Source organism: Sarcophilus harrisii, chromosome 3, assembly GCF_902635505.1.
Source record: "Sarcophilus harrisii chromosome 3, mSarHar1.11, whole genome shotgun sequence".
NCBI lineage: Eukaryota > Metazoa > Chordata > Mammalia > Dasyuromorphia > Dasyuridae > Sarcophilus > Sarcophilus harrisii.
In genome coordinates this window covers 530,501,386-530,529,028 of record NC_045428.1, presented here as the reverse complement: position 1 = coordinate 530,529,028, position 27,643 = coordinate 530,501,386, and the positions used below count along the sequence as shown (strand labels likewise).

Below are 27,643 nucleotides of genomic sequence, written 5' to 3'. Positions count from 1 at the left end.
TGATTGTGCTTGTACGATCTATATTACATTATGCATATTTCATTTAATTCAGAACCAGAGGCAGCTAGATACTACACTGAATAAGGTGTTAGGACTATAATCAGGAAGATCTGAGTTCAAATTCAGCCTCAGAATCTTATTGATTCTGTGACCTAGCACAAGTCACTTAATCTGTTTGCTTTAGTTTTGTTGGGAGGATTAAATGAGATAATATTTGCAAAGTGCTTAGCACAGTGCCTGGTATGTAATAGGAGATTAAAAAAAGCCTGTTTTCTTCTCCTTTATTAGAATAAGTATATGTGAAAAAGATTTGAGGGAGTTGATGAATTGCAAGTGGAAAAAAAAAGTCAGCACTGAAACCTATGGACCAAAAAGCTAATGAAATCTCAGGCTGCATTAGGAGAGGCACAATATCCTGAGTGAGGAAGGTGGCAGACAAGACTATTATTTTCAACTTCCCAACAACTAGAATGATTCCAAAGTGGAATAACCTTACTTGAGATGCAGTGGGTTTCCCCTCCTTGCAAGTCTTCAAGGAGAGACTCAATGACCACTTTTTGGTTTGGATATAGTGAGAAGCCTTCTAAAGTCCCTTCTACTTTTCAAATTCTGTGATTCTCTATTGAAAGGTCAAGGTTGTCACGTGGCAGAGGAAAGGGATACTCATTTTAGTCCTACAGTACAGAACTAGTACAGGGTCAGGGAAATTGTAAAGTTATGGGGAAATATACAGGAGACTCCACACAAAGCTCACTGCTTTATATAAAATAGAAAAACTTGGACTTGCAAACTAAATTAACTGGAGGCTAATGACTAATTGAGAATATGGGCTCTCTTTGACAATAAGTATTGATGACAAAATGATAGGATCATAGAATCTCTGAGATGGATGGAGAGCTGTGAGGTCATTTAGTCAAATCCTTCATTCAACAGAAGAGAATACTGAGGTCAAGAAAACAGAAGAGATTTGCCTGAGATGATACAATAAGTCAGCTACAAAGTCTGGGATGAAGTGTCTTTCTGTCCTTTCACTCTGCTGGTAAAAGTCAGAAAATGAGAAGTTTTATAGCAGACGCATAGCACAAAGAAAGGATGCATTTCTTCAGCATCTGTTGGAACAGCCAGCCAGCCAGCTAGTCAAGTGGAACGTGAGAAAGAAAACAGAGTTTGGGGTCAAGGGTGACATAGAAGATTCTGGGTCCTGCCAGCAAACTGTTTGCTAAAGAGAAGAATGTCAGAAATGAGAAGGAACTTCTCACCTAGATAAAAAGGGTAGGGAATTTGAGAACTTTATACTTACTCAATTGACAGATTAAACAAGAAGTGGGATCCTAATGGTAGGTAGGTGAGAAGGGAGCCAAATGGGAAGTTCAGGGGATCCTAGGTTTGGATTTCATGAAGCCCAAGTGATGGGGCTGTGGTGGGGAGGTGGAGAGGAAGGTGTTAAGAATTAAGACAGAGCAGATGGAGGACAATGAGAAGAGAAGGCAATGTTATGTAATATGAAGAACACAATATTTGTAGTGGGAGGAAGTGGGAGGCTATGGGAGGCTGGGGAAATAGACACTCAATTTCTCCATTAGCATAAAAGAGCTTCAGGTGTGTTGAAGAAATCTATTGGCTCATTCTTCCTTCTTTCTTTGATGGATGTTATTAGTTTGCTCAACTTGTCTATGTTCTTCTGTGAATTTTTCACAGAGGATCTGCCCAACATGTTGAAGAGCTTCTGGGTTTGGAAAAATGAGAACTGGGATCTGAATCCTGGCTTTCCCACTTATTACCTATGTGACTTTGGGCAAGACACTTAAATTTCTTTGGAACTCAAAATTCTCCACCAAAAATACAATTTGCCTGGCCTCTGCTCTTGCTTTAGGAGGCATAATCCTCATAAAAATTTTTTGAAGAGACAAGAAAACAGTTAGGTTAGCAGTTACTGATGTAATTTGCTATGGAAACTTTGAGAATCATATCAAGTATTCTTATTGGGTGTTCTCTCTGCAGTCTCAACCTTAAATTCTCTTTGAATGGTTTGTTTTAATTGAATCTTTCAATATGCTTCCTATAAATTAAATTTCTTCCCCTCCATTGTTCTATGACTTTGGTTTTATAAGATGACACTGGCTATACTCTTCCATCATCTTCTCTGTGAAGTTTTATGGAGTTTGTTTTCTAAAACAGTATCACTATTCTTGGTTGCTCATATCTCTCTACTTGGCAAGTATATATGTTAGCTGAAGTGGTTTCTAAGCTCTTCTGACCTCCTTATTGTGGCAAATGATTTACATTGGCTAAAGTTAGGTAACAGTGATGGCCGCCTCTACTTGCCACTATCAAAACAGAAAAAAAAAGTATACACAAGAGAATTATTGTTTATTTTGTGCCCTGTTTTCGAATCTATTATAGGAAGACAGAAACGAATGATACAAAATCTTATTTCTTATACAATTCATAGACTGCTTTGAGGAGGGTGGGATAACAAAGGGAGTGAATGTGGAGAACAAAATATAGCCCCAAATCTGGCAATACATGTCAGAATGTACTAATGCCACAGAAAACAGACAAGAGACAGTGTCAGTTCAGGGGTGGGAAAGATCCCTTTTTTTTTGGCTGGGGTGGGGGGGGGGGGGGGGGGTGATGGGGGGGGGGGATCCTGGAGGATGAAGGAAGCAATATCTGAAATGGGCCCTAACAAGAGGTCAATTTTTTTTTTAAACAACAGTAATAAATCCAATAGTTCCCTATTACCTCCAGGAACAAAAATAAACCTGTAGTTTGGCATTTAAAGTCCTTCATAACCTGGCTTCTTCCTACCAGGATTACTATCTTCCATATATTCTGAGATCCAGTGACACTGGCCTCTTGGCTGTTCTTTGTTCTATAAAATGAAGGAATCTAAAGTTCCTTGTCTCTAAATCCTAATTCCATTTTTTCTTGTATCATTCTTAGTAGCACAGGGTCCTGAAGACAATATTTCAATTATATTCAGATACTTATTAAAAGCCTACTGTATGCAGAACATTTTTTGATGCTGTAAGAGTTGCAGAATTTAGGTGAGGCCTTTGGGAGGTGGATAAAACATAAAATAGATAATTGCAATAAATAATAGTACCTAAGTGCAGTTGTGTGAGATAAACAAAGTACTGTGGGAGATCTTGGGACCATAACCTACCACAGTGAAGCAAGAAAGTAGATTTTGAACTGGGCTTTAATGGCAAGTAGGAGGAATTCACTGAGAAAAAAGGAAGAACATTTTCCCCCAAGTACAAGGAGGAACATGAAGAAAGGAGAGAGAGCAGTTTGGCTGGAATATGTAAATGAGATGATGCAGGAAAGATAAGGTGATGCCAGATCATAGAAGACTCTGATTGTGAGATGTTTGAACTTACCTCAGTGGGCAATAGGGAACCGTCAGTTTTAAGCACAGCTGTGATGTGGCCAGTTTTATGCATGACAGCAAATTCTGTGATTCTCAGCTCTCTAAAGGCTTCAGAATTGCAAAAGGACCTTAGTGATCATTTAGTCCACTTTCCCCATTTTATAGAGGATGAAATTGAGGCTCAGGGAATTTAAATATCTTGCCCAAGGTTACACACATACTAAGCAGCAAGAGCCAGGATGTGAATCCAGATTTTCTGGCTCATCCTTCCAGAGCATGTTCCTCTTCCTAATCTGTCAGGGATTTGTATAAGGATTATGAGACTGGATCTCTGAGGAGGAGCCCTGTAGTTCTGAGAATCTGGGAATGGATGATGATGAAAGATTAGTTTCTAGACTAAATAACTTCTGATATCCTTTTCAAGTCTCAGATTATATGATTCTAAGACTCCCAAAGTGGTTTCAAAAGTCTAAGATCAATCTCTTCTGCTCCCATCCATTGTTGGTAATATCACTTTGGAAATATCACTGGTAGCCTCATCCTAAGAGATGAGGGAATAGGAAAAGGGCCTCTCTCTTAAACATGAAGAAAGGCCTGCAGGGTCAAGAAGGGCAGGGGTCAGGGTAGAGAGGTTGGTTGCTGGTGGCCTGCCTATTCTGACTGATGGCCACTTGTCTGAGGTAGAAGGGGTGGGAGGGAGAGCTGGATAGTTAATGGCTTTGGCCTGGGGCTGGGGGAAGCCAAGAGGGAGGGAGTATGGGAGGGGTGGTGGTGATGTGTGTAAATGGACACTCTGGAAGAAAGCAGGTGGGGGGAAGTGGAAAGGCCGGGGGGCTAGTGGGCTGGGGGGCATCTGTTCCATGTCAGCAGACAGGAAGCATACCCCTGGCTTGGGTCAATGGGGATGGCCTCGGCAGGGAAGCTGCTTTACAAAAGACACCGTGGCTGAACTGCTTTAAAGGTGTTCGATCTCAGCCCAGGGGAGCGGGTTCTCTTTCAGAACCAACTTCCAGGCAGATACAGGAGGAGATACTGTGAAGGGGGCAGGGCAGGAATAGAGGGGATAGAAGAAATTCTGTGAAAGGGGATGAAACATGAGGCCCTGGGGAAGAGGGGTGCATCAATTAGCAGAAAGGAGCTATGGTGTCCCTCACCCACAAAAGCTTTTCCTGGAAACTTTCTACAAAACAAAAAGACAAGAACAATACCACTCTGCGAAACTTTTCTAGCACCTGCCTTTGGGAGGGACTCAATCAGCTTTTATGGATATGATGGCTGGGCCAAACAGTCTTGGGTCAAAGTAATCTCTGTGCTAACATACATGCTCTATCTGCAGTGGCCTGAGGAATGGGACCTGGCCCGTGGCTTGAGAGTCTGCAGTTTCGAAGATGTTATATCTGGGATTACTGTTATACATTAAGTTCTGTGTCTAGTTCTATTCCCAAAAGTCTTTGGGGGACAGAACTGGTTTCTTTTTATAAGACAGAGGATTAGAAGAACAAGTCATTTTGTCTTCTAATTTGGTTGATGGGGGAAATCACGAACAGGACAAGTGAATATTTACTAGTAACTAGCCAGGGCAAGGCTTTCTTTGAAGCTGTTTATTAAGATGACTGTTTATTAAGCAGAAGCCATATTCAGGTGTTCCTAGCTCTTGCACAACTTGTTCCTTCCCTTTCCCCTTCTCTCACTAAAGGGCTTCTCAGGATCAAAGAAATTTCAGAGTTGGGCTCTCTAGTTCACTTTACATCTAAAAAACAATTCCCCTTCTTTCAAGGGGCCACTCAGCTGTTAATAGCTCCCATAGAGGGAAATCCACTCCTTGTAATTCATTGTTTCTTAGATTGAAATAATAGTCCATTACATTTATACACCAATATTTGTTTGGCTACTTCCCAATCAATGGACATCTAGTTAGTTTCTAGTCATTTGTTACCATAAAAGTGATGCAACAAGTATTTTGGGATATACCGGGCCTTCTCAGTCTTTGGCCCGTTTCTGGGGGGGGGGGGGGGGGGAATAATATTGAGAAATCAAAGAGCATGAACAATTTTGTCACTTTTGTAGGATAGCTCACCCTCTGATCTTCTTCAGATAAACTGCTGGGTAGCCAAGTATGTCCCTTTCTCATCTTATACTGAATTTTTATTTATTATTATTATTATTTAATAATTATAACTTTTTATTGACAGAACCCATGCCAGGGTAATTTTTTACAAAATTATCCCTTGCACTCACTTCTGTTCCGATCTTTCCCCTCCCCCAGATGGCAAGCAGTCCTATACATGTTAAATATGTCAGTGTTATACTGAATTTTTTAAAAAAAATTCAAATCTTTTAGAATGTGATTCCATTTGTTTTCCATGAAAAACTAAGGAAGTGGCACAGTGGTAGATGGTTTTAGACATGGAGCCAGAAGATACTGTTTCAGTTCCAAGTTCACTCAAATAGTTGTGTGATCAGAGGCAAAGCAGTCAATCCTTCTGAGCCCTAGTGCCTTCATCTGTAAAATGTAAAACTTTCATTTTACTTTCCTTCTAAAGGTGCTGTGAAAATCAAGTAAGATAATGGATGGAGAAGTGCTTTGTAATAGAAACGCTCTAGAGGAATGTGGCCCTTTCTAATTGTGTGCCTTGGGACCCTCACACTTCCCCTCAGTGACTCTCAGTTTTCTCATTTATAAAATGAGGAGATCTACTTCACAGGGTGATTATGCAGAAAATACTCTGTGGACATTTTGATACTCTAGCGGTACTGTTATTAATGTTCTTCCTATCACCAGTGTAGACCTGGGAACAAGAAATGGTGTTAAGACATAAACATCAAGGCTGATGAAGAAAGGTGGGCTAGTAATATAAGTATAGAGAGGGATGGATAACAAATGGAGAAGCTGTAGTGTCAGCCATGAAATATTAAGAAAAGCAGAGGAAGGTGTCCAGCACATGCTGCTGGATTAGCTGTGGGGGATTAATAGAAAGACACAGGCGAGAATCCTGGACAGGCCATGTGCTATGCTAGGAAAGAGAGCATCTATGTTGAGGACATCCATCTCTGCTGAAATATTGCTGGGCCCTGGCTAGGGACATAGATTCAGAGTTTACCAATACTTTTGAGAGGAAATGAGATTCCTAGAGAGTGTTTGAAGACCAGAGTTAATGTTACCAAGACAATAACTTGCAGGGTGGTTATTTCTTAGGAGTGAAAATAAAAGTCAAAATTCCAAACCATGTCCTAAACCATGTCCTATTGTCCCCTGTTCTGAGACAGCAGAATGGAAAAAACACTGGAAATCAAGGCATCTGGTCCAGATCCAAGCCTCATCACTTCCTAGCTGTGAGAAGCACTTTGCTTCTCTGAAACTTGGTCTTTTTTTCTTTCAAATGAGCATGGCAAGATCTGATCTGCTTCTTGTGCTGGATCTCATATAGATCAAATGAGATCCTGGATGTAAAAGGATGTTTTGTGTACAGTGTTCTATGAATGACAACACAGGTTGATGACTTGCTCGTCATGTTGATAAAATTCCATCACTTCTTGCTCCTCACTGACCTGTGTCCTCTAGGACCTGTGTCTGCTAGATGTTTGTCCTCTGCCTGTCTTAGTAAAGTGAATTAAGGCAATGAGGGAGGTATAAAAATAAATTAGAGCTAAAGAAAGAAATCAGTTTCTGGGCAAACCGAACCCCTCATTCACTGAAGGCCTCATCATAGCAAAACGTCATAAACCAAGTACATGCAGTTAAATATTTTGTGCACAGAGATACAAGCCTTTCAATTCTTTGATATTTTTAGCCTTAGTCCTTGGGGAAGTCTGGGGAGGAGCTAGGGCCCTTATAAACAAAGGCAGAGGGCTGGCTGGCTCTCCCTTACTCCATGCTACCATCTTAGGTCTTCTTACCTCCGTCTACTAGTTCCTTTACAGTGCGGTAGTCATCAGCCAGGGCGGCATAATGCAAAGCTGTACAACCCTTGAAGCTGGCCCGATTGTTCAGTCGATTGTTGAAGTCATCCTCTCGGGTCACCAGGACTGGAGAAGAAAGGGTGGGAGAGGAACAATAATCCAGTTAGGATGCTTAAGAGTAGTATTAATTTAAGATTATATGATTTAGAATTGAATGGCTCTAATTTATGTTATTTCAAATTAGACATTATCAAGTTCAACCCCATTATTTACTAGCTGAGAAAATTAAAACGAAGGGAGATTGAATTTTTTCCCCCCAAGAACAATACATGTATGAAGAATCTGGATTCAAAACCAAATTTTTAGTTTTGAGTCTTCTGACTCAAGATCCTATGCTATTAGGACTATACCACATTAGCTCCCCATACACTGCCAAAGAAATGACAGCAGATCTGTCGTAGTTCACATTTGGTTTTTTAATTTCATTTAAAAATGTTTTTGGAGTGATATAGGCTAAGCTAGATTTCATCACTTTTTGAAGCTTATTTTCCCCCTGCCCTTCAACTGATTCTTGTGGTGACATTATCATATTCCTTCATATTTTCGTCCATGTTTCCTCTAGCCAAATAATCTGCAATGAGCTTGGCATTGCTGTTGTGCTCCATCACTCTGACTAGAAAAGAAATCTAGTGTATGTTAGTTAATGTGGCATTTGGCATTTGAGGCCCTTCAAAACCCCCTTTCCTGCTACTTTTCTAACCTTATTACATGTTATTCCCCTCCACGCACACTATGACCTTTTAACTATTACTTACATATGATACCCTATATTTCTATCTCTTGTGCCTTTGCACTGCAATGGCAAAGCCTGTATTCAGTGTACTTTACTTCCATTTCTCAAAATCCTTAATTTCTTTCAAGAATCAATAATTATAAAAACAAATAAACAAACAAACAAAACAGAAAAAAAATCAACTATCAAGGATTCTTATTTTAGGACTACAATCATAGATTTCAAAAAAGTTTGTGAATTAAATTTTTTTTTATAACTGTAACTGATTTCTTTTATAATCTTATGTATTTTATTTTATGCTAATGCCACATAAAATCCTATATAATCCCTCAAGGTTCAAAAAGTCTCATCTCCTCTAAGAAAGTTTTTCTGACTATAATAGCCCACTGAACTTCATTAAGAAAACACAGAATCACAGAATCTGAGGGTTAGAAAGGTTCAGAGATCTTCTAGTCCAATCTATACCTGAAGCAAGAATCAGCAGCTACACTATTACCAAGTAGTCATCACTCAGTTTCTGCTTGTAAACCTCCCATGACAGAATGCACTTCAACCAGAGGTAACCCCTTTTGACTATTACCAAATTTTTTCTTATTTAAACATCAAATTGGTCTCTCTTCTCCTCAATTCTACTTACTGGTACTAGATTGTCCATTTAGGACAAATGGAATTAAGCCTAATCTCCTTCTTTTCCAGGTGACAGTCTTTTGGCTGTCTGAAGCCAGTTATTTTTTCTCCAAGTCCTGAGGTTTCTCTATTTCTTTCTATCAATCCTTAGATGGCAGAGTTTCCAGTCCTCTGTCCACCCTGCCCTTTGTGTAAACTATGTCTATTGCTCATATTCTACTCTACCATGAATTATATATTTTGGTATCCATATTATCTTGTTTTCTATAGCACAGGGGCATGTATTAATGATGAATTTTTGCTAGATGAATGGAAGTTCCAGTAAAACATTTAAAAATCTCTTAAGAAAAGATGGTGCTGCCATAGATGATTTCACTCTATCCTCTGAGGTCAGAATTAGGATCAATTTAGGGAAATAGGAAGGAGAAAAAGCAGATATATTTGGGCAATATAAAGAAAAAAACTAAATGATCAGGGCTTTAACAAAGAATGGACTTCACTGAGAGGAAAAGGACATCTTATTACTAGAGACAATTAAAACAAAAGGTGACTAGGGATATAGTAGACGGAATTCTTGGTGATAAGCACACGTCTTGTCACATACATCCCTAAAGGACTGACAATGGGATGCAGTGAGTCCCACTGTGCTGGTAGACAAGCCTGCAGGAGCTGCAGTGACTTGAAGATTTTAAGCGAAAATGACATTGTTGAGATTTATAGATGCCTATTCATCCATCACAATGGATAACTGAGCAGTAATTGTAGTTTGGGTATATAAACTGCTAAGACAGACTTTCCTCAATCCCTACCCAAAATGAGGAAGTCTGTTTCTATTTCTTTACTTGTTTTCAAAATGGATTCTAGAAGATCAGTCAACTGAACTAATCTAGAACATTTCAGAGTAGAAAATTACACTAGACTGTAGAATGTCACAGGAAGAAGGAATGTTAGCAGATAGACTATTAGACTTGAAAGAGAACTTAGATCCTAGGAGAAAGTCAGAGTTTGAAGGGATGGGGAATATAAAATGTCAGAGCCAGAAAGAATTCAGAGATAAAATTTCACTTTATAAAAGAGGAAAAAGAATTTGAAAAGAAGGGATTTGCTTAAGGTCACATAGATGAGAATTGGGCTAGTGAAAAAAAAAGCTAAGAACAATGGAAAAGGGTAATGTTTTTGTTTGTTTGTTTTGTAGATTTATATTGGAAAAGAAGAAAATAGAAAGGAGTCACTGCTTGGAGTAGATGAAACAATGATAAAAGAAGATGTAAAGAAGATGATTTATTTTGCTTCTGTCTTTTTCTGCTAAGATAAGAAAAAAAATTCTTGGACTTGTAGGAACAGAACAAAAAATGACTAGCTGGGAGTTGAAACCAAAGCAAAACAGAGAGAGAGACAAAGTACCCTATAGAAACTACCCTATTGGAAAAATCAGAAACTTTATGAGCAAAACTACAAAACACTTTTCACATAAATTAAGTCTGATCTAACCAATTGGAAAAATATTAAGTGCTTTTAGATAGGGTGAGCAAATATAATAAAGATGACAATACTACCTAAACTATTTATTTAGCACTATACCAATCAGACTCCCAAAAAACTATTTTAATGACCTAGAAAAAATAACAACAAAGTTCATATGGAAAAACAAAAGGTCAAGAATTTCAAGAAAATTAATAAAAAAAAAAAAATCAAATGACGGTGGCCTAGCTGTACCAGATCTAAAATTATATTATAAAGCAGCAGTTACCAAAACCATTTGGTATTGGTTAAGAAAGAGACTAGTTGGATCAGTGAAATAGGTTAGGTTCAAAGGATAAAACAGTCAATAACTTTAGTAATCTAGTGTTTCACAAACCCAAAGACCCCAGCTTTTGGGATAAGAACTTATTGTTTGACAAAAATTGCTGGGAAAATTGGAAACTAGTCTGGCAGAAACTAGGCATTGACCCACACTTAACACCGTACACCAAGATAAGGTCAAAATGGGTTCATGACCTAGGCATAAAGAATGAGATTATAAATAAATTAGAGGAACATAGGATAGTTTACCTCTCAGACCTGTGGAAGAGGAAGGAATTTAAGACCAAAGAAGAACCAGAGGTCATTATTGATCACAAAATAGAAAATTTTGATTATATCAAATTGCACAAATTGCAAAGTTTTTGTACAAACAAAACTAATTCAGACAAGATTAGAAGGGAAGCAATAAACTGGGAAAACATTTTTACAATCAAAGGTTCTGATAAAGGCCTCATTTCCAAAATAAATAGAGAATTGACTCTAATTTATAAGAAATCAAGTCATTCTTCAATTGATAAATGGTCAAAGGATATGAACAGACAATTCTCAGACAAAGAAATTGAAACTATTTCTAGCCATATGAAAAGATGCTCCAAGTCATTATTAATCAGAGAAATGGAAATTAAGACAACTGTGAGATACCACTACACACCTGTCAGATTGGCTAGAATGATAGGGAAAAATAATGCGGAATGTTGGAGGGGATGTGGGAAAACTGGGATACTGATACATTGTTGGTGAAATTGTGAATACATCCAACCATTCTGGAAAGCAATTTGGAACTATGCTCAAAAAGTTATCAAACTGTACATACCCTTTGATCCAGCAGTTTACTACTGGACTTATATCCCAAAGAGATTTTAAAGAAAGGAAAGGGACCTGTATGTGAAAGAATGTTGAGTGGATGCCCATCAACTGGAGAATACCTGAATAAATTGTGGTATATGAATATTATGGAATATTATTGTTTGGTAAGAAATGACCAGCAGGATGATTTCAGAAAGGCCTGGAGAGACTTACATGAACTGATGCTGAGTGAAATGAGCAGGACCAGGAGATCATTATATACTTCAACAACAATACTATATGATGATCAATTCTGATGGACATGGCCATCTTAACCAATGAGATGAACCAAATCAGTTCCAATAGAGCAGTAATGAATTGAACCAGCTACACCCAGCAAAAGAACTCTGGGAGATGCCTATGAACCACTACATAGAATTCCCAATCCCTCTATTTTGTCTGCCTGCATTTTTGATTTCCTTCACAGGCTAACTGTATACTATTTCAAAGTCCGATTCCTTTTGTACAGCAAAATAACTGTTTGGACATGTATACTTATATTGTATTTAATTTATACTTTAGCATATTTAACATATATTGGTCAACCTGCCATCTAGGGGAGGGGGTAGGGGGAAGAAGGGGAAAAATTGGGACAAAAGATTTGGCAATTGTCATTGGTGTAAAATTACTCATGCATATAACTTGTAATATAATAATAATAATAAATAATAACAATAAAAAAGAAACAATCCTATCAAAAAAATAATGAAAGAAAGAAACTACTCTATCTCTGAAAAACTGTAGAGTATGGAAGTTCTCCACAAGAATTGGAGAAGGTAATGTTATTCTGATTTTCCAAAAAAGAGAAAAGAGTGCAGGTCATTGAGCTTGACTAAGATATTTTGCAAAATATAGAACACATTATTAAAGAGATAAGTGAGTACCACAAAGAGTCAGCATGGCTTCATTAAGAAGAAATAATGCAAGACTAACCTAATTTTCCTTTTCTTTCTTTTTAATTAAAGATTTTTATTTTCAAAACATATGCATGGATAGTTTTTCAACACTAACCCTTGCAAACCTTGTGTTTCAAATTTTCCCCCTCCCCTAGATGGCAAGTAATCCAATATATGTTAAACATGTTTAAAAAATATATGTTATAATTTTCTTTTTCATAGAGCAATAGTTCTCAAAATCTTTGGTCTCAGGATTCCTTTATATCCTTAAAAACTGTTGAGGATCCTTTCTTCCTCATACAGAGCTTTTGTTTGTATGAATTTTACCTATTGGTATTTATTGTATTATACTAAAATTAAAACATTTTAGTAAAATTATGTGTGAAGACCATGTATTTTAAAATCAGCCGGAGTCAGGAATTCAGGTTAGGGGAAAATCGTCAGTCTTTATTCTCAGTGAAGAAAGATCGGAGGTGGAAGAGAATGGGCAATAGCAATGTGTGCAGCTGAGTCAAGAAGCTAGCCAGACCAGCAGCCACACGACCAACAGCTACTAGCATGGAACCCAGGCTCAATGTCTTCCAGCCTCTCTTCCTGTCTCTCTGCCTCCACCCACCAAAATCGTCATTTCCTATACAACACATCAGGACTTGCACAGAGAGTGGGTGGGGGCCATTCTTTATCCAATCATGTATATTAATAGAGTATAGTCCAATTACTATTTAGCCTCATGTGCTTGGGACCTCAGTGCATCAACTCAAGCCTCAGCCCATTACAATTATGAAAACATTTTTGACCTTAAGGTTATCCAAAAGAGTCTCAAGTACTGAAACCACACTTGAGAACTGTGGTTACAGGGTAACTAGACTAATAAATCAAGGGAATACTTTAAATGGTTAAGTAAAACCATTTAAAAAGTCTCTTGTACTGTCCTTGTAGAGAAGATGTAGAAATTAAGGCTAGACAGCTATAAAGAAATATAGACTAGTCAAGACTACCTGATGATTACAGTCAAAGAATATTCATTACTGTCAATCTGGAAAGAAACCTTTAGTAGATCTTACTGGAATCTATCCTTAGTTTTTACTTAAAAAAATTTTTTTTAATCAAAAACTTGACAAAAGGCATAGAGATAGAATGCCTATCAAAATTTCAAGTAATCCAAACCTAGGAAGAGATGTCTACCATTTTAGATCATAGCAATCCTTGAATTAGACTTGTAAAGGATCTCAGAGGTCATCAAACTTCTTTCTTCATTCTATAGATGAGAAATCTGGTATCAAATCTAGGATTTCTCCCACTATCATCTCACAGTGCCTCCCACTATATATTCTCTTTGTGCTTACTATACAATTTCACACATTTAATTCGACCTAACAATTATTTTCTGAGAGATTATTAGATGCAGGATCTTGTGTTGTGCAATGAAATGGACAGAGAACTAGTTTTAGATATACAGAATCAGGATCCAAAAAGGTCTTTATAGGTTTGAATGTTTAATAAGATGAAATTTAAGAATGGTAAATGTAAAGTCTTAGCAAGAAGGGGGGGGGGGGGGGGAGAGAGGAAGGAGGAGAGAAGGGAGAGAGAGAGAAGAGAGAGAGAGGAGAGAGAGCGAGAGCGAGCGCGAAGTCTTACCCTTCAGTTAAAACAACTAATTCTAAAATCACAAGGTAGGAAAAGTATGACTAGACAGCAATTTGTCTGAAAAAGCGGTTTAGTGGATTACAAGCTCAATATCCATCTACACTCCTATGGCAATCAAAAAAGTAGTGGAAAGTTAGGTTGCATTGAGAAGCAAGTAGGCAGGTTTAGTTCTGTACCCTTCCTTGGCTGAGCCTATCTGGAGTATTGTGTTTTGTCTGGGTTGCTACATTTTAAGCTGGAGGGCAACAAGGATGGCACAGAATCCGGAGATCATGCCATGTGAGGACTGGCTGAAGAAATATAGAGTATTTTATCAGGAATATGGACGAATGGGAGTGATAGTGGAAAATGAGAGCTGATGTGAAACATCTGAAGGGCTGTCATGTAGAAGAGGGATTAAAAGTGGGCAGAATGAGGAAGGAAACATAGGTTGCAGGGAAGAGATCTGGATTTGATGCAAGGGAAATCTTCCTAGCAGTCAATGCTACATGAAAGAGAAATAGGCTGCCTTGAGGCATGGCTAATAATACTTCATTGGAGTGCTTCAAGCAAAGACTGGATGGCAACTTGTTTGGGTATAAAGTTAGAAGGGACTCTGGTCCAGGGGATGCTTGGTTTAGATAGCCCCTGAGGTTCCCTTTCCTGTTGAAACTCTTAAGGACATTTATAGCTGTTATGAAAGGCTATTGAAAGCAGCAAGAGTAAGGAAAAATTCCATTGCAGTGAGAGACTCTAGCACTAGCTTTATCAATGATGGGGGTTGGGATTTGGATTGTCACTTATTTCTTAAGGATCTCTTTTTTCCTCACTTACCAAATGAAGTTCTGTACTTGATGATGACTAAGGTCCCTACAGTTCTGTGGTTCTAACAGCTTGCCTTTCTTTCCATAGAGTTTAAAGGTTTACAAAGTGTTTTCTGACTCTTGGGAGGTGAGGACAGAAAGTATACTCCTTTTATAGATGAGGAAAATGAGGTTCAGAAGATAATTTGTCTAGGGTCATATAGGTAAACAACAAGGTGAGGGCTTAACCTTACACTTTTAGGTTAAAAAATGAATTTCAAAGTACAAAAATGAGGCACAAATTACTAAATTATAGTTAGTGTTGAGCCATCAAACGTTTATTTATTGCTTACCATATGATAGATAGTGTGAAAAAATAAACAATGTGATTCAATGGTGCTCCATGACAGTCAAAGTGTCATATTATCTAAGGATGATGGGTAGAAGTTGTAAAGAAGTAGGTTTTTGTCTGATGAATGGAAAATCTTTTTAACAATTAGACCTATCCAGTGAGCTATCTGAAAAACTGTTTCTTTTCCACGTCTTTAAATAGACATTTTATATCTTTTTTTATTTTTTTTTTCATTTTATGTCTTTAAATAGACTTTTATTTTCTTTTGTTTTTGAAGTCTTCGCCTTAATGCCTACTCTCCCAATGTTCTCTAAAGTAGATGAGAACATTTAGACAAAACCAAAGGACACAATGTTTCAAAAAAACATATACATCATATTCTACCTCTCAATGGAGGAGAGGAAGGTCTGTTTCATTAATAGCTCCCCAAAATAATTATGATTTGAATGTCTTTTAATGTTCCTTTCTTTTACATTATTGTAGTCATTGTGTATGCTGGTCTCCCAATTCTGCTTCCTCTTTACATCAGTTCACACAAATCTTCTTAGGTTTTTTCTGAATTCCTTCTTTTTGGTTGTTTCCCTACAAAAGCAATATTATTCTATCACATCCAAATGTCCCAATTTGTTTAGCCATTTCTTAATCAACAGAGGCTTGATTCTACTTCTAGATTTTTTCTAGTACAAAAAAAGTGTTGCTATAAATATTTTCCATGCATGTAAGGGGCTTTTCTCTTTGATTCTGGCCTTATGCTCCCAGAAGATGGGTCCCTGGGTCAAAGGAAGTAAGAGTTTTCACTAGAGGTTTTCAAGATAGGGCTCCAACAACTTGTTGGGGACATCGGAGAGGAAATTCTCAGACTGGTTTAGTTTAGACTACATAGTTTTTGAGATCCTTTTCAACTCAGATTCCATGATTCTGTGATTAATGTGAATGCTGGGTCCACCTGCTTTACTACACTATGACACTGAAGTATGATACTGTGACTGCAGAGGAAACACAAGTAACAGAGAAAGCTAGGAGATAGGAGGAGGGAGTTTGGATCCTAGCTCTGACGGCGATTTATTTAAACTACATGGGCTGTGTATGACACGTTGGGTAAATTACTTCATTTTTCTAATCCTCAGTTACTTCATCCATAGAGAGATAAAACTGTGTCCAATATCTATGTTAACCTCATTGATCCACAGGATGCAGATTCCATTTTCTTCTCTCTCTCTCTCTCTCTCTCTCTCTCTCTCTCTCTCTCTCTCTCTCTCTCTCTCTCTCTCTCTCTCCATTTAGCCTTAATTCAGAGGGTTTTTGAGGAAAGTATCATGTAAAACTTAGTGTCATATAAATGTGAATGGATCTTACTATTCTTATGTAAGTCATTTTAGAATGATCCCATAAAACTTTTAAAATATTTTGGGCTATGAAGAGAGCAGTTTTATATAGAAGATTCACTTTGAGGAACAGCTTCTTCCCTGATGGTGCCAAGTAAAAAAGGTGCCACTGGGAGATCTCATGTCACCCTTACTTTGGTCAGCTGCTGAATCTAAACTATTGCTTTTGGCTGGGTCTCTCTGTGACTCACTGGTTTGTACTTGTTCTTCCTCCATCTCTTTTAGAATGGTACAGTCGAAAGTGGACTGACAGATGGAAGCACAAGTCTTAGGTCTGAATCTTGGATCTACTTCTTGCTCCTTGTGTGACCAGGAACAAAATTCTTAGCCTCTTGAAGTGTCAGTTTCTCTCTTGGTAAGATGGGGCAATTGGATTAATTGTCCTGATTCCTATGATCCTAGGGAGGCTAATGAAGTGGTAGACTTAACAGTCTGGCTTTGCTTTAGCTGAGTGAGCAGGCCTAGCCTGGAGGGAAAGTAAATTATCCAAGGTCCCTGGACATCTGGTGCTATAGAGAGGAGGGCCCAGTGAATCTCTATGGCTTTTGCAGAAGGCTGCTCAACTGCTAAGTTACTTTCAGGGTCTCTTTCCCAAAAGATTTCTTCCCCACCACCTAACTGGTGCACGGCAGGGGGCCTGCTTCAAGTAGTAGGTTCAGTCTTCTCATATATGTTTCCTTCCATTCTGATTTAGAGGAGGCAGAGGATGACAGACTGAATAGTTCCAGACCTTTGCACTGACTTCTTCTGTAGGGATTAATACTCTGGTTCTGACTAGTGAACAATTTACGTTAGGGATTCATCATCGTAACTTGCCCAGAAAATGCCAGCAGATATACACATGGAATAAGTCCTGTGACTATACTTAACCCAGTTTCCCAAATTCAATATGTTGCCCCCTTATAGATCTCCCTATAGTATTTACTATTTATATGTCCATTATTTATACATGTCATCCTCTGTAAATCTTCCAAAGTTTGTTTCCTACCACAATAGGTACAGATAGATGATGGTGGTTCTGTGGAAGGGGCTTAGACTCCTACTCAGGAGTCCAGGGTTCTAGTCCTGACTTTGTCACTAACTTTTATAGGACATAAAAAGTTAGCAACCTTCATTGGGTCTCCATTCCCTTTTTGTCAAGTAGGGGCAGGGATTATTGTTTTGTCGCTATCTTGGGTTTTTTTTTGAATATGAAATGGCAGAACTAGCATGGAAATGTTTTGACCAAGCCTAAGATGCTACAGTACCAGTCTCTGATGTCACACCCAAGTTACGAATCTTATACCATACCAAAGACCACCAGCATGTCCTTTATATTTAAAAGACCTAACTCTACATCTGGACTCAATATTTTGCCACCCAAATCTAAGCCCTCTTCCTACTTTGTCTATTTCTGCAGACACTGTTTACAATTTATGCTGGGTTGAAACCTTAGTCATCTTTATGATTTATGATTACATTCTGTGGATTTTACCTTTGCATAAATAAAAACGACCATTTATTAAGGGATTACTTTATGCAGAGAATTGTGTATAGCATTGAGGAAATTGTAAAGTTTAGGCAAGGCAGGGTTCTTTGCCCTCATGAAATTTACAGTTCGGTTTCGGATAAAGTATGCATGCACACATGCACACATATATACATTTACACATGTACGTGTGTATGTATCTGTCTCAAATATAAAAGGAAATGGAGATATATACATATGTTACAGTAACATTACATGATGGATGTAGTATTACATGCTCCCCCCCCCCCCAAAAAAAAAAGGCAGCTAGATGGTATAGTGGATAGAGCACTAGCCCTGAAATCAGGAGGACCTACATTCAAATTTAGCCTCATAACTGTGAGATCCTGGGCAAGTCACTTAACCCTAAATGCCTCCCAAACAAAAACAAGGCAAAAAAAAAAAAAAAGTACATGTAATGTTATATAACAAAAGAAATATTATATGACAAATGCCTCAGAGAGGTGCAGAAAAATGAAAAATTCTGTTATGAAATGTGAGGTGGGGGGGGAAGCAGAAGAGGCTTCCTGGAAGTTTGAAAGGATAGGATGTGGTGAAGCAAGGAAGAAGGAAGGTATTCAAGTTAAGGAACAGTAGACAATTCATGCATGTTTTGGCTATAAGCCAATTCAGATGGAAAGTCTCAGTGGTCTTTAAGATACCGGAGCAAAGTAGATAGGAATTAATCTTTTTTTAGCATTTCTGAATAGTTCTAAATTGTTCTTCCGAATTATTGGATCAATTTATAAATCCACTAACTATGCATCAGTGCCCCACTTTTCCTATATCTCCTCTAACATGTCATTTTTCCATTTCATTTTCATTACCTTAATAATGATTTAGATTTGGAACTATGCCCAAAGGGCAACCAAACTGTGCATATCCTTTGATCCAGAAATACTACCACTAGATTTGTATCCCAGAGAGATCAAGAAAAAAAGAAAAAAGACCTAAATAGAAAAACATTTATAAGCAGCTCTTTTTGTGGTGGCAAAAATTTGGAAACTGAGATAATGCCCTCAATTGGGAAATGGTTGAACAAGCTATGTTATATAAATATAATGGAATATGGTTGTGCAGTAAGAAATGGGGAGCAGGCAGATTTAAAAAAAACCTGAAAAAGATGTGAATTGATGCAAAGTGAAAAAACCAGAAGAACATTGTGCATAGTAACAGCAACATTATGGTATAATCAACTATGAATGACTTACCTCTTTTCTCAATAATACAATGATCTGAAATAATTACAAAGGGCTTGTGATGGAAAATGCTATCCATGTCCAGAGGAAAAAAAACTGTTATACTCTGAATGCAGATTGAAGCATATTACTTTCACTTTATTTTTTTCCCCCTTTTGGTCTATTTCTTCTTGTATGACATGATTAATATGGAAAGATTTTTTACATAACTGCACATATATATCCTATATAAAACTGTTTACCATTTTAACAAGAGAGGAAAGAGAAAAATTTGGAATTTAAAATTTTGTTAAAAATGAATGTCAAAATTTGTCTTTACATATAATTGGAAAACTACTATTAAAAGTGATTTAGAGCATTTAAAGCATGACTATAGGAAGCTTTTTTTTTTTAAATATGAAAACTGACTGTTCATATACTCTGCCCATTTATGTAATAGGAATAACTTATATTAATGATTCAATTCTCTACATATGAGAGATGAAGCCTTTATCAAAGAAATTTGTTATAAAATACCAACCTTCCCCCTCCCCCATTTTCTGCTTTCATTTTAATCTTGATTAGATAGGTTTTATCTGTGCAAAAAACTTTTAAATTTAATGTAAATAAAATTATTCATTGTATAATCTATAATACTCTCTATCTCCTATTTGGTAATAAATTCTTCCATTATTCCAATATTCCATTATTGTCCAAGATCTCTAAAACTGTGCATACCCTTTGATCCAGAATATCACTACTAGGTCTATATCCCAAAGAGATCAAAGAAAAAGGAAAAAGACCAATTTGTGCAAAAATATTTACAGCAGCTCTTATTTTGTGTTAGCAAATTGGAATTGGGAATTGAGGGGATGCTTGTCATTTGGGGAACAAGTTGTGGTATATGATTGTGTTGAGGGAAATGACAAGGGAGGATGATTTCAGAAAGAACAATGGAAGACATATACTGATGAGGTGAGAAAAACTGGCCAAGTGATGGTATACAATATACCAATAGTGGTGTAATGATAATCAACTGTGAAAAACTTGACTACTCTGATCAATACAATGATCCAAAACAATTTCAAAGCACTCATGATGAAAAGATGCTATCCATCTCCAAAGAGAAAGAACTGGTGAACTCTTGAATGCAAACTGAATGAATATACTTTTCTTGCTTTATTTATTCATTTTTTTTTAAAGTATGTCTATTATTGAAATACATTTTTCATGATTTCACATGTATAACTAATATAATATTGTTTGCCTTCCCAATGAGTGGAACTCAAAATTTCAAAAAGAAAACTCCAAAAATAAATATTAAAATGGCACGACATCCTTGCTTTACCTCTGATCTCATTGTAAAGACCTCTAGTAAAGTGTTTATTAATGCTGATTCTTTCTTAAGGCAAGATCTATTTATTCCTTTGGTTTTAGTATTTTTGAATAGAAATGAGTGTTGTATTTATGTAAAAGCCTCTTTTGGGTACTGTGATATAAAAATGTAATTAATTTTTTTTTGTTATTATCTATTAGGTTTATAGTTTCTCTAATATTGAACTAATTCTGCATTCTTGGTATAAATCTAACCTAGTCATATGCCACAATTAAAATAAATTATTATAGCCTCTTTGCTAATATTTCATTTAATATTTTTGAATAAATATTCATTAGAGATATTGGTTTACAACAGGGATTCTCAACCTGGGGATCCGCACACTTGTTTTTAAAGATTTCGGTAACCATGTTTTGATATAGCCTGACAACCCAAGAAACTTGAATTCAAGAACTCTGGGAATAGTCATCTCCCTGTCCTAATCATCAGACCTGCTCTCATTCCCCAGAATCTCCCAGGAATCACTGTGGAGAGGGGCAGTCTACCTTACTCATCATCACAAAGAAAAACTACTCACCAACTACATCAATGGGCAGATAAGCACAAAAGCCTTAAGAGTAGCAATACCATTTCTCTTCCAGACTACCCTTCATAGTGATCATTTACAACAGAAGCAATTCTTGTGGAAGAAGCTAGTCATCTCCCACCAACTGCCAATCAATGATGTCAGTCATGAAGCAGTATATCTTTCCCTCCCAAGGGAGAGGGCACACATACCAAGCAAGTCATACAATTACTGCCCTCATCTTGACCATCATCTGTCCTCAGATCCTGACAGTCCAGAAATTTGAATTCAAGTCTCTGTAATACTTTCAGCCCAGTTCTTGAAGCCACCATACTAGGCCGTAACTGCTATGGAAATACTTTTCCTGTTGGTACTACATTAGTCACAGCAGCCACTGAAAACCAGAAAAAAATTTTTTTCTTGCCATCAAAGACCTTAGCACTATCAAATAGTCAACATTAGAAACTGGTATGATCTTATCAATGGAAATGGCATTCAACAAGAAATATTGCCATTTCCTTGATGTTATGTCCCAAGAACCATAGGACCCTTAGATCTTTTCATCTAATTTGCAACTGAAAATTTCGGAATGTGTTGCCTTCTCCCATTAACATGTGAGCTCCTTGAAGCAGAGGATGTTTTACTTTTGTATTTATATCCCCAACACTTAGCAGTATTTTGCATATAGCAGATGCTTAATAAATGCTTGCTTCATTCCTCTTTTCCCATCTTTTTCAAATAGTTTACATAACTGTTAGAGTTAACTACTGTTTATTCTTTGAATGTTTGATAGATTTAAGCTTATAATACCACCTGGTCTTCCTCCTCCCTCCCCACCACCTTGGAATTTCATTTTTGGCTTATTCAGTTTTTTTTTGAGACTGGATTATTCAAATTTTCTACCTTTTGCTTTGTTAATGTGGATATTTCTTATTTGTTTATATTTATTTCTAAGTATTCATCCATCTAAGTCATGTGGTAAGTTTTGCTGGTATATTACCAGGCAAAATTATTTCTAATAACTTCCACATTTTTGAGTGGTAAATTTTCCCTTTTTATGTATGATTTTGGTTTTCTTCTCTTAAAAAAATTCAAACAAACCAAAACAAAAAAATCAGATAAACTAATGGTTTACTTAGTTTAATTTTTAAATTACTAATTTTATTATCAATTCAATGTGCCTTTTGCTTTCAATTTTGTTAAACTCTTTGATTTTCAGAATTTTTTTTTTGAATGCAGGAAAGATTTATTTTACATTTTTGCAAGAATGGGTGCCTAGGTAAATAGACACACCTTTGAAACTCCAAAGGCAGCATTTTCTTTCCTTTCTTGAAGCACAAATCCCTCCCCTGATTCCCCATTAATCATTTTCAGAATTTTTATTAAGACATCTTGTTGGGTTTCTTATTTGTTGCTTTTCTAGGTTTTGTTTTGTTTCTTACTTGTATGTCCAAATACACTAATCTGTTCTTTACCTTATTTATGGCTGATAAAATTGATAGACTATATAGATATTAATTTCCCTCTCAGACTTTGAGTATATTTTAGCTGCACCTTCTAAGTTTTTGTATGTTAATTTTTGATGAAATTCTCTGTCATTTCTATAATCCTTTAGGCTTAAACAAGTGAGTATTTAACTTTGAATATTTTTTTTCAAAGTCCTTTTTATTTATTTTAATTGTGGACAGTAAAATATGTCCACTGTTTTTCTGAACATGCTTATATTCTTTTTATGTTTTAGCATAGGGTCAATTTTATAAATGTTTCACAAACAACTACGTATATTTCTTTCTAACCTGTTAAATATGCTCAGTTTTGCAGGGTAAGTTATTGTCACAAATCTTCATTTTTTACCTTTTAGAATATCATATTCCCAGATTTTCTTTCATAGTTGTAGTTGTAGTATTTGAATATATTCTGGTCACCTTAAGTTTTTTTTCTTTGAACTGGAAGGTCACTATTTTAGCTATGAAGCGCTCCTGGTATTTTTTTCTTTTAGGATTTCTTTCAGGAGGTAACTAGAGAATTCTTTCTAGTTTTACTCTGTCTTCTGGTTCTAATAGATCTGGGCATTTTTCAACTTGCAATTTCTTGATATATGCTATCTAGGCTTTCTTCTTTTTTTAAAATAACAACCTTTTATTTTCAAAATATATAGTTTTCAAAATTCACTCTTGCAAAAGCTTGTGTTCCAAATTTTTCTCCCTTCCTCCTTCCCCCCTCCCCTAGAGACAGCAAGTAATTCAACATATGTTCAACATGTACAATTCTCCTAAGCATGTTTCCACAATTATCATGCTACACAAGAAAAGTCAAATCAGAAAGGAAAAAAAATTAGAAAGAAAACAAAAAGCAAGCTAACAAAAAAAAATAAAAATATTATGCTGTGATGCACATTCAGTCCCTGTAATTCTCTTTCTAGATACAGATGGCTCTTTTCATCACAAGTGTACTGGAAGTGGCCTGAATCACTTTATTGTTGAAAAGAGTCATGTCCATCAGAATTGATCATTGAATATAATCTTGTGTAAAATGATCTCCTGGTTCTAGTCATTTCACTTCGCATCAGTTCGTGTAAGTCTCTTTAGGTGTCTCTGAAATCATCCTGTTGGTTGTTTCTGAGGAACAATAATATTCCATAACATTCATATATCATAACTTATTCAACCATTCTCCAATTGATGGGAATCCACTCAGTTACAAGTTCCGTGCCATTACAAAAAGGATTGCTACAAACATTTTTGCACATGTGACTCCCTTTACCTCCTTTATGATCTCTTTGGGAGACAGGCCCAGTAGTAACACTGTTGGAGCAAAGGGTATGTAAAGTTTAATACCCCTTTAGGCATAGCTCCAAATTCAGGCTTTATTTTTAATCATAGTTTTTATTAAGTTCAGTGATTTTCAAATTTCAAATTCAAACTTGACCAGTCATTTTTTGTAGCACATCCATTTTATTTTTTTCAATCTATTGATTTTGTTCTAATAGTTCTTTTCTCATGAAGTTGTTGATTTGCTTGATTTAGGTTAATTTTCAGGGAGAATATCATTTGTGTCAACTTAGCCCTTATTTCATTTTTTTGTTTTTTGTTTTTTTTCCTTCTAGGTATTCTCATAGTCCTTGTGGATAAATCATTTCCTGCCCCCTCAGTTTCTATTTGAACTTGTTATAGAGTCTCTTTCTCTGGGGTTTCTCTCTTAGGCATCTCTGGATCCATAGGTTTGTTTGTTTGTTTTTTTTAAAGCATTTATATCTACTTTTGTTTACTTTTATCTTCACTTTCAGTTCCTGATTCAGGATTTGGTTCTAGTGCCAGGCTCGTCTCCTCCTGCACTTTTGGATGGGGAGTAAGATGGAGTGGGGAGAGGCAATCCTTGGTTCTTGGATTCCTATTGCTGACTTTCATTTCTACAAGTAGATGGCTACTGGCCCCTGTGATTCAAGTCCTGTGGGTTTATGACTGCCTTGAAGTTTCTTTATTCAAATATATTATTTTTTTCTCCTAGATACAGAATGCTGCAGGATTCAGATGGTTTTTAGAATCTATGGTCTTCAATGGTAGGTTTTTAGCTGGTTAATCTCACTTGCACTGGTTTTCCTGACAGGACTGTTTCTCACAGACTTTTATTTGTCTGTTTGTGAAGTCCTGGGACGAAAAAAGGGACAGAGAAAGGCACTTACTGCACTCTCTCTAAATTTCTTGACCATTATTCTGTTTGTGTGAGTATGTATATGAGAGCTGAGCTCCTCTGACTTGTTCTCCAAGCCATCTTAGCTGGCTCTTTAACTGGTTTTGTGTCCTTTATTCTAGAGAACTCCTAAGTTCCCAATTCAGCTATTGTCTATTTATATGATCTTGAATAAGTCATTTAACCTCTAGACCTGTATCCCTTCCATTTGGAAAAGGTAGGATTTGAATGAGATAACCTGTTTATCCATAAAAAGGAAATATTATTTATAATGCCTATTTTACATATTTATAATGAGGAACAAATGGAAAATGTACATACAACATTTTACAACATAAAGGGCTACAGAGATAAGTATGATGATGGTTTGGGAAGCAAATTTGCATTCATTCTCAATCAAATTCAAGTTTCTCATCATTCAGACCATTTTTCCTCTTTCAACTCCAGGGTTCTCATGCTATCTCCAAATTTTAACCAAAGAAACACTTTTTATTCAGCAGCATTGCTGTAGTAAGTTCCATAACCAGAAGGAGGCCTTAGACCTCTCTGCTGTGGTCATGGTAATAGCTGATCAACCTTGGTTTCTCTGCTCTCAGAGAGTCCCTACACCTGACCTACCCTCCCTCTCTTCTGTTTCCTTTTGAAGAAGTTTAAAAAGTTCCCATAAAAAACATATATGAAATGCTGTAATTAATAGCCAATTCCAAGCTAAGCCAGCATTGCTACTAATAAACCTCAACACTTACAAAAGGAACAATAAATTCTTCCCCTTCTCCAGGTCTGAGGCTGTGTGTGACACACACACACACACACCCGTTTGTGTAGTGTGAGCATTCATATATGTGAATGCATCTGTGTGTGAGTGCGCACACGTGTTTTTCTTTATTTCCCATCCAGGGAGGGGCTGAATAATGAACTGCGTGCGTCAGGGAAGATGAATCTGAGATACTAGGGAGCAGTGCAGTAAAAAGATTAAAGTGTTATTATTGTTGGGTTTTTTCCCCCATGGTCCATTGTGACAGCTCGGCCGTCATCTGTAAAAAATGTCTTGGCGAGAGATAATCATCGGAAACTCAATAAAGCGTCAGGGGGAGCCTCGGCCCCCATCAATCACTGGGTGCCTGGAAAATTTCAGCCCTCTATCTCCCTTCCTGCTATCCATATAAATGTCTCTAATATATTTTGTTCAGTGTGTGGGACCCAGCCCTGATTTGGAACTTTTGATGAAAAAATATTTATACACAAAATATGTAAATCGTTATAAAAAACAAAACAAAACAAACAAACCAAAAAGACAACTCGCAACAACACAGGCTCTTTTCTACTTATTTCTACCCTATCCTTATTTTTATAAATGCAACAGAATTTATTCTTTTTAATAAAACATGTCAACTAGAGAATTAATACAACTTACTGCCCTGGTCTATCTCCTCCACCCAATGGAAACATATTGGTTTGAGAAGCTGAAGAGAGACACAAACAATTAACTTCATTGGCTGATATATTTTGTCTAAAATAAAGTCAGCCAACATGCATTATGCATTGACATTCTATTGTTCATTGGCACATGTGTGGGCTGGTGGGTGATCATGTGGCTCCTGTTGGAGAAGGTTACAATGCTGACTTGGGGGAAGGAAGGAGTCACACAGAGCATTATTTTTGAAAAAGAAAGAATGGAGCTGTCCAAATAGTGGTTGAACGAGTTCGCTGCTGGCCTGAGCAAGGCAGATACTCTTTGTGAGCTATGCCCACTATCTGGTTTGTCCGTCCTGGCAGAAAGGCGGCAGGTATAGCAATGCTTTAGAGGCATGTGGGGTTCTGTGACTAAGCTTGAGAAACCCTTCTCTCCCACTGGTCCAGTAGAGTCTCCAACATAAATACATGACTGATCTCACTGTTTGGCTTTGATCTCTGGGATCAGGCATGTAATAGGTTTTGTAAACCTCAAAGCCCCCCACCCCCCCCCCCCCCCCCCCCCCACATCACCATCACGATTTTTCCCTCTAGCTCTGAGTTTCTCCAATTACAAAACATGGGAATGAGGAAAGCAGATTCCAAACCTGATGTGAACAAAGTGTTCAACAGTAACTAACCTTAGACCAAATTAATTGAGGTACTTCTCTTTTTGAAGAGGTGGTAGACTATGGGATTGGAATGTGGCATACATTGCTAGACAACTTCTCTGTGTGGGTGGATTTCCTGAATTGTTTTTCTCTGTATCAGGGAAGGTTCAATAGGGTAGTGTATGTGTGAGAGATGGGAAGCGTGTTATGTTTATAAAGAACTAATGTGAAAACAAAAGGCACTAATAAAGTGAAAACAAGAAATTTATAGTTGTCTTACAGTATCTGAAAGGCTGTAAAGGAAGAGGGATTAGCCTTGGTTAGCAACCCCAAAGTTGGGGATGCTAAACATTTTTTAGTGCTTCCAACCAATCCTCATGTTTGTTCCACTAACTTCTCATCCTGGACACAGTCTCCTTTGTAGGTACACTAAAGTTTGTCAGCATCATTCCTAAAATTGAGCTCTGCTTCAGAGAGTGATCATGACAGGGAGCAGAAGGTCTTGCCATCTACCTCACTTTGGTTACCATCGATTTGCATTGTACAAGCTAAATTTTAAATCGCTTCTCTTAGTTGTCACCTTGAATCTTCTGGGGATTCAACAAGGCCTTTCTCCTTTGACACACTCTGTTCATAGTTCTGTCTTGAATTTTCAGTGTTATAGACCTCTCACACCAGGTACCTCATAGAATATGTTTAAAAGGCTCCCAGGACTGAGCAAAGCTAGCTAATTCTTGCCTTCTTGAAAACTACAACACTGTCCTTAACATCTCTTTTATACTTATAGACAGGACTTGGAAACTTACCCAATCAAACAAAAAATATACATAAGCAAGGGTGGGGAGGGCCTCTGCTAGGTACCCTGAGACATTCAGGAAAGATGCCCTCTCCTGTTCA

The 27,643-nt window shown here is 37.1% G+C and overlaps 1 protein-coding gene across 4 annotated transcripts in view; it reads right to left on the bottom strand.

The window, feature by feature from the left end:
- Nucleotides 1–27,643, bottom strand: part of CLPB (caseinolytic mitochondrial matrix peptidase chaperone subunit B) — a 176,184-nt gene that overhangs the window by 80,251 nt on the left and 68,290 nt on the right. For all 4 annotated transcript variants that reach the window (XM_031962000.1, XM_031961997.1, XM_031961998.1 and 1 more), the window contains one exon: nt 7,274–7,402. In XM_031962000.1, the coding sequence (XP_031817860.1) occupies nt 7,274–7,402 (129 nt within the window). The remainder of the gene's footprint in view (nt 1–7,273; nt 7,403–27,643) is intronic.